The 7,500-nt window shown below is 41.1% G+C and overlaps 1 protein-coding gene across 2 annotated transcripts in view; it reads left to right on the top strand.

Moving 5' to 3' along the window:
• The window catches only part of ttll7 (tubulin tyrosine ligase-like family, member 7), a 74,048-nt gene that overhangs the window by 16,402 nt on the left and 50,146 nt on the right, over positions 1 to 7,500 (top strand). For both annotated transcript variants that reach the window (XM_053634299.1, XM_053634300.1), the window contains exon 2: positions 2,928 to 3,232. In XM_053634299.1, the coding sequence (XP_053490274.1) occupies positions 3,208 to 3,232 (25 nt within the window). In that variant the 5' untranslated portion in view covers positions 2,928 to 3,207. The remainder of the gene's footprint in view (positions 1 to 2,927; positions 3,233 to 7,500) is intronic.

Raw genomic sequence — 7,500 nt, 5'->3', positions numbered from 1 at the left:
AATGGTAGTAATAGTAGTAGTAGTGGTGATAGTAGTAGTGTTAATAATAATAATAGTAGTAGTAGTAGTGGTGGTAATAGTAGTAGTAGTAGTGGTAATGGTGGTGGTAGTAGTAGTAGTGGTAATAATGGTAGTAGGGGTAGTAGTGGTGGTGGTGGTGGTAGTAGTAGTAGTAGTGGTAATAATAGTAGTAGTAGTAGTGGTGGTAGTAGTAGTGGTAATAATAGTAGTAGTACTAGTTGTAGTTGTAGTAGTAGTGGTGGTAGTAATAGTAGTAGTACTTTTAAAATATGATTTCAAGAAATCCAAAATAAACAGGGGATATAGACGATCATATAACTAGCTGAGTAGGAAGTTGGCCTTTATGTATGCCTTTTTTGAGGTTTTGCACATCATATAATTCTTTTTAATCGATCAAGCATGGACACAGCACTGTAGAGAGCACAGTATTGAATATCTGTCAGTAGGCCTGGTTTCCTCTAGAAAGGTTTTTATGCTGAATGGGCATTGCCGGGGGAGGGGGAGGCTGGGGCTTAGTGTTGGTGGCGGCGGTGTGTGAGTGAGCAAGGAGTGTTTAGGAGATAGGGCTACACAGAGTTAAAGGATTTTGCTGAGTGAACGAATTATGCCACAGATCACAGCACATTCAGGTTGTTGAATAGTGCAGTGCCTTAGGGATGGCTGGACTCATGCAGCATTTCCTCAGCCTTCCTATGACCTACTGTCTGGTCTCTTTCTGTCCAGTGACATGTGGGTTGAGTTTTAAAATTGAAAAAACTCACTCAGTGTACTGTATAATTATATGGTGTGAATATTAAGATAATACATATTTTTGCTGGGAGGTGTGTTAAAATTGACCGATTAAATGAAAGCTTTTCACTATGAAGACAAATAATGTTTTAGATTTAGAGGCGTTTTAGTGTCACATCCCTGATTCTGAACATATTTTTCAGTGATCACTGATATAAACTATATGGCCAAAAGTTTGCGGAAACCTGACCATCACATCTTTATGTGGTTCTTCCAGGGGCGTTAACTGGACTGTTAATCATCCAGAGCAGAGCTGGATTCTTCTGCATCAAAACACTTTTTAAAATGTACTTCAAAATAGACTGTTTCTATGCATTTCAAAAAAAACAAATTTTTGCATGTGAAAATTGGACAAAAAGTCTGATTTATCATAAAACTTGCCTTGGCTGTTAACACTGATTGCAGGACTACCAGACCGATGAAATATAAAACATTTTGGCTATCTAACATGAGACTAGGCTAGTTTGGCACAACTAAGCTATCACTGTATGGGTTTAGCTGGGTAAAGTGGCATGTAAAGTAGGTTATATGTCCTTATGTTCTGCTCATATCTGTTTCATGTAACTTGGAACTCATATAGACATTTACACACCTTGTTTTCCGGCTCAGCATGAGATGATGTTGGCGTTTCAGTTTCAACCCCTTTACTGGTATAAAATTAATGTATACCCATTTCCCCCTTACACTACCTGACTGTGAGCTAGTGTTTAGCAGAATTGAGAGCTGTCAGCCAATAAGACGTAAACACTTCCACGTATTGTCCTGTAAACCGCGTCTGATTGGTCTCGCCTCCGTTCACTGAAGATACAAAATTACAACACCGCCATCTTCTTTTACCGAAGATATACAAGTGGAGAATTATTCGGGGCTAAAGAAAAAATATTCGGGGCCACAGCCCCCAATGCTCAGGCCTCATTACTCCCCTGGGTTCTTCCCCAAATTGTTGCCACAAAGTTGGAAGCACTGGAACTAAGGGGCCCAAACCGGTTCCAGTATGACCGTGACCCTCTACACAGAACAAGGTCCATGAAGACTGGATGTCCTGCACAGAGCCCTGACCCCAAATCCACTGAACACCTTTGGGATGAAGTGGAACGCTGACTGCACCCCAGTCCTCCTCACCCAACATCAGTGCCTGACCTCACTAAAGATCTTGTGGCTGAATGATTACAAATCCTCACAGCCATGTTCCAAAATCTAGTGGAAAGCCTTCCCAGAAGAGTGGAGCTTATTATAATAGCAAGGGGGACTAAATCTGAAATGGGATGTTCAACAATCACACATGGGTGTGATGGCCAGTTGTCCATATACTTTTGGCCATACAGTGTAGGCTTGTCTATGTTAGTGTTTTCTCAGTTAACAGCTGATTTATTCAGCACTGGACCTGAATTTAATTTTTTGTCTCTGCCATTCTGGCAGTCTGGAATAAAAGGAAGAAAAAGCATAATTCAGAAACGGAAGAAGCGTAGCAGAATAGAACAATTAAAGAGTCATAGATATAAATATTTCACTATTAATATATTTCCCTACGCCGCTTTTTTGACAACTTCTATTACTTTTAACAAAGAAGGGAAAGAATCTGTAAAACATGACTTGCACAACATGTCTCATTTGTCTCATCATTTTAAAGTAAGGGTATTCAACTTTTGTCCTCAGCTGTACATGTACTTCACAAATGAACCACAAGAGGTCACGGTCGACCAGTGAATACATCTCACACAGCCACTGGCTCAACCAGTCAAAAATAGCCAATCAGATCAGACGTACTGAGACGCACAAACCGACAACTTGTCATCCAAGACCTCATGATTTATGACACTGATTGCAATGCTAAATAGTTAAAAAATGGCAAAAACAGAAACTGTTAATTAAACAGCTGCATTAGTGCGTTATCAGATTGACAGAAGACAGAAAGTTGTCATCTGCTCCTAACAATTGCTGGATCCTCACTCAGATGTCAGAGGGCGATCAGCCATACGAAACTGCTCATGTCAGGTTGACTGATATGTTTTGGAACAGTTTGAGCAGTGCGATTGCCACCTCCAGCCTAAAGCCTTTCTCTCTCTCTCTCTCTCTCTCTCTCTGACTTTTTTTTTTTTTTCTTACTCTCTCAACAGGCAACTTGTCCATTCATCTATCCATCGACATAAATGTACCGTGGTTACATTTTTTTGGGAGAAGAAGCCCCCCTTCCCTTCCTCCTTCCCCCTTCCCTCTCCTCCCTATTATTCAGAACGAGAGCACCAGGTCCAGGACGGAAGGTGAAGGCCGATGAACGGGCAGTCTGCTGCTCACAACACCACACAGACCGGAGAGACACAGTAGATCTTGCACCAGTCTGTGCTGGCGAGTCCCAGAGGTCTGGCGGAGGAAACTTCTGATCCACCCATCCCTGACATGCCATCACTCCCCAACGACGGAGGTGAATATTGGAATATAAGAAACTCCTTACATATGTACAATAACATTAAGCATTTGATTCTATATGCACATACAGTGTCACTTAACACATAACTTTACAAACATTACAAATATCTACACTAAATCAGTCACTAGATGTGACTGGATCAGAGAAATACATACAGTGCTGTGAAAAGGTATTTGCCTCCGTCCTGATTTTTACTGTTTTGTGTATATATCGTACTGAATACTTTTAGATCTTCAAACAACATAAAACAAAAGCAACCTGAGTAAACACACAATACAGTTATTTATTTATTTACAGTTTTATTGAAGCAAAAAAGTTATCCAACACCTGTCACCCATGTAAAAAACTATTTGCCGTCTTAAACTTAAAATCTGGTTGTGCCTCCTTTATCAGCAATAACTGCGACCGAAATCTTCTGATAACTGGAGATCAGTGTTTCACTTAATTCTAGGACTAGGATTTACTCCTATGTTTTGGATCATTGTCTTGCATAATCCAGTTGTGTTTGAGTTTCAACTTACGGACTGAAGACCGGATATTCTCCTTTAGGATTTTCTGGTAGAGAGCAGAATCCATGTTTCCCACAATTATTGCAAGTTGCCCAGGCGCTGAAGCAACAAAGCATCCCCACACCATCACACTACCACCACCATGCTTGACTGTATGATGTTCGGTTTATGCCAGATGTAACGGGATCCCTGTCTTCCAAACAGTCTGACTTTCGACTCCTCAGTCCATAGAACATTCTCCCAAAAGGTTTGAGGATCGTCAAGGTGTGTTTTGGCAAAATTCAGAGAAGCCTTATTGTTCTTCTGGGTTAGCAGTTGTTTTCACCTTGACACGCTTCCATGGATGCCATTTTTGCCCAGTGTCTTTCTGATGGTGGAGTCATCAACAGTGACCTTTATTGCTGTAAGAGAGGACCGTAGGTCCTTTGATGTTGTCCTTGGCTCTTTTGTGATTTTCTGGATGAGTCGTTGCTGTGCTCTTGGAGGAATTTTGGAAGGTCGACATTTCTGGGAAGGTTCACTACTGTGCCGAGTTTTTCCATTTGGAGATAACGGCTCTCACTGTAGTTCTGTAGAGTTCCAGAGCCTTTGAAATACCTTTGTAACCCTTCCCAGACTGATGTATTTCAGTCACGTTCTTCATCATTTCTGAAATTTCTTTCAACTTTGCCATAGTGTGTCACTGGATAAGACCTTTTAACCAACTTCATGCTGTTGAAAAAAGTTCTATTTAAGTGTAGATTTGATTGAACAGGGTTTGCAGTAATCAGACCTGGTTGTGTCTAGTCCAGCTGAACCCCATTATGAATGCAGTTTCATAGATTTGGGGAATTAGTAACTATGGGGTCAAATACATTTTCACACAGGACCAGTTGTCCTTGGATAACTTTCTTTTGCTTCAATAAATAACGTTATTGTTATCATTTAAAAACTGTATTTAGTGTTTACTCAGATTGCTTTTGTTTTATCTTAGATTTTGTTTTAATTTCTGAAACAATTTAGCATGAGATGTACACAAAAACGGAAGAAATCAGGATACTTGTATTAATATCAAATCTTGGTCTATCCTTCCACAACTTTCTCAAGTGTTCCTTTTCCAGCAGAACACCCCCACAACATGATGCTGCCACCCCCATGCTTCACAGTTGGGATAGTGTTCTTCAAATTCAAAGCTTCACCCTTTTTCCTCCATACATAGCACTGATCATTATGGCCAAACAGTTCAATATTTGTTTTATCTGACCAGAGAACACTCCTACAAAAGGCTGTTTATCACCTGCAAACTTCAGTCTGGCTTTTTATGCCGGTCTTAGAGTAGGGGCTATTTCTTTGGATGACGACCTTTTCGGGCTATGGTGATGTAGGACTCTTGTAATGGATGGATGTCCATATTTAGTACCTCTAACTCCTTCACCAGTTCCTTTATTGTTGTCTTGGGTTTTAGATAAACCTTTCAGACTGAAGTGTGTTAATCCCTGTGAGTTAATCTGTGGCTCTTTCCTAGATGATGGCGTGTCTGTGTGGTCATGTGATTTTTATATTTATATGCAATTTGTACAGTTGCTCATGGTACCTTTACTTGTTTGGAAATCGCTCTTGAGGAGGAGCTGGACTTTTATTTCGAATTTTATTTCTGAGATCTTGGCTGAGTTGCTTGGATTTTGCAGTGGATTCCAGGGCAAAAGGGCAATGTCTCTAAAGCTAGGCCCTTAAATACAGCCACAGGTGCACTAACGTTAACTCCTAAATATGACAGTTGGCCAATCAGAAGCTTCTAAAAGTAATTAACTAAATTTCTGGAATCTTCCGCAATGTTTAAAGGGTCATGAAACCTCCCTCTTTCAGCTCAAGTCTACCTCTCAATGTTTTTGAAAATGCAGCTTAAATGGGTGTGGATGGCTGTGTGAAGAAGGGAGGGGGAGTGGGCGTGGGAGGGAAAGACAGGAGAGGAAGAGGGAGGCAAGCCTTCAGAACACTCTTTTAAAAAGAAAAAAGATGGATAGTGACAAAGTTTGCAGATGAGCCAGAGGACTTCTCTCCTCCTGAATCCCCAGGGCTAAATGGAGACACAATAGATAGGAGTGCAGATCGTCTGCCCTATCTATTTAAACCATTAGCCCCTGGCGTGACTGGAGGAAAACATAAAATAAAACCAGAGGCAGCGCGGATGGGCGAAGTGTCGGAATGGTAGATAGCTAATAGGCTCGAGCTTTTCACGAATAAAAGGCGAAGGCTCTTCCCTCCAACGCGGACTCTCGTTGTATAGCGGACTCCGAAAGCACCACTCTTCAGGGCTGGGCAAGGCCAAAATAATTAACAAAACAGTCGCTATCTTCCCTGTATCAATTTAACTAACCTAACCAAAAAAAAAAGGTATGTCAGAAGAAAATACAGAGTCTAACCTGACTCCCTAACTGAGGCAAAAACAGCGAACAAAAGATAGAGCCCAAAAATAAACGGCACCCAACCCCTACAGCTTTCGTGACAGTAAGAAGAGAAATATTTACAATGAAAGATATATTTACAATTCAGGGGTACACTCAGCCACAACTTAAGACAAAACAGGGGAACGGGACAACACAATGTCCTACCACTCACTTCTTTCACTCGTACACAGCACAACACGCAAGCGATTTCACTCAAACACCAGGAAAAATATTCGCTACTCAATCGTACGCACACAATCGCAGACACACCACACATCCGCATTCCTTCCTCCTTTTTAAAAGACGCACAATCTTCTCCTCTCCAATCCCCGTGCAGCACATCCAATTAGGGCAGAGTGACCTGTGAGAGCAAAACAGGGGAGGGAGGGAGAGAGAGAGAGAACACACACACAAACACACAATACGTCTCCTGACGTAACACACGCTACGGCCTGTGGAGCTTTAAGCAGTTTAACTAGCTGGAAAAGCAAGTAAAACTGTCATGGTTAAAATTAGACACATACCTGATTTGAAGGGATGGAAAAGTCCTCAGGACTGAGCACCGCATCATTGTGTAGACGCAAACTGCTTCCATGAGCAAGTCCAAAGTCCACCTTTGTCCAATTCTCATAGCTCTCCCGAGAAAACACACTCGAAGTCTTATACCACTGAAACAAACACCTCCGACCCATTTGAACGACTCTCTCATCAACTACATCTGAAGGAAAGGACCACGTGCTGTCATGAATGATTAAGAGACAGCATCTTCTCATAGGATAAGAACACGCAGGCACCGACACATAATCGAAGTACTATAATACATTGCCAGGTCACTGCCTGTGACGTGTGACAGGACAAGATTTTAATCCAGGAAGATGAAAATGGTGGAAAAAAGTTCAGAATTAACCAGTGTTCATCCTTCATTAAAATGAACGGATGTTGAGATTGTCGTTTATAATGTGCGACACTAACACCGCTGTTAAAATCTCCGAAAATTTAGTTTAGTGCTTCATGACACTTTAAAGACACAGTCAACTCTGTGTATGTATATGTTTGACCCACTGGAAATCTGTCTCTAATTGATTGTTTTAAATTGACCTCTGACCTGAACAAAGTCTTACTTGACTTACCAAAAGAAATGTATGGAGTTGTGAAAAACTGAAATGAAATGTTTTTAGCCTAGGTGTAAATGTACATTTTGGCCTCAACTGTACTATGGCAAAAGAAAACTTACTACCTTCCTTGTTATTTGTGAGATTTTAGCAATATATTTGCAAACATATGACACATGCCATGACACATGTTATTTCAGTACCTGAGCTGTGTG

Source organism: Ictalurus furcatus, chromosome 10 (assembly GCF_023375685.1).
Source record: "Ictalurus furcatus strain D&B chromosome 10, Billie_1.0, whole genome shotgun sequence".
NCBI lineage: Eukaryota > Metazoa > Chordata > Actinopteri > Siluriformes > Ictaluridae > Ictalurus > Ictalurus furcatus.
This window is presented reverse-complemented; position numbering and strand designations above follow the sequence as displayed.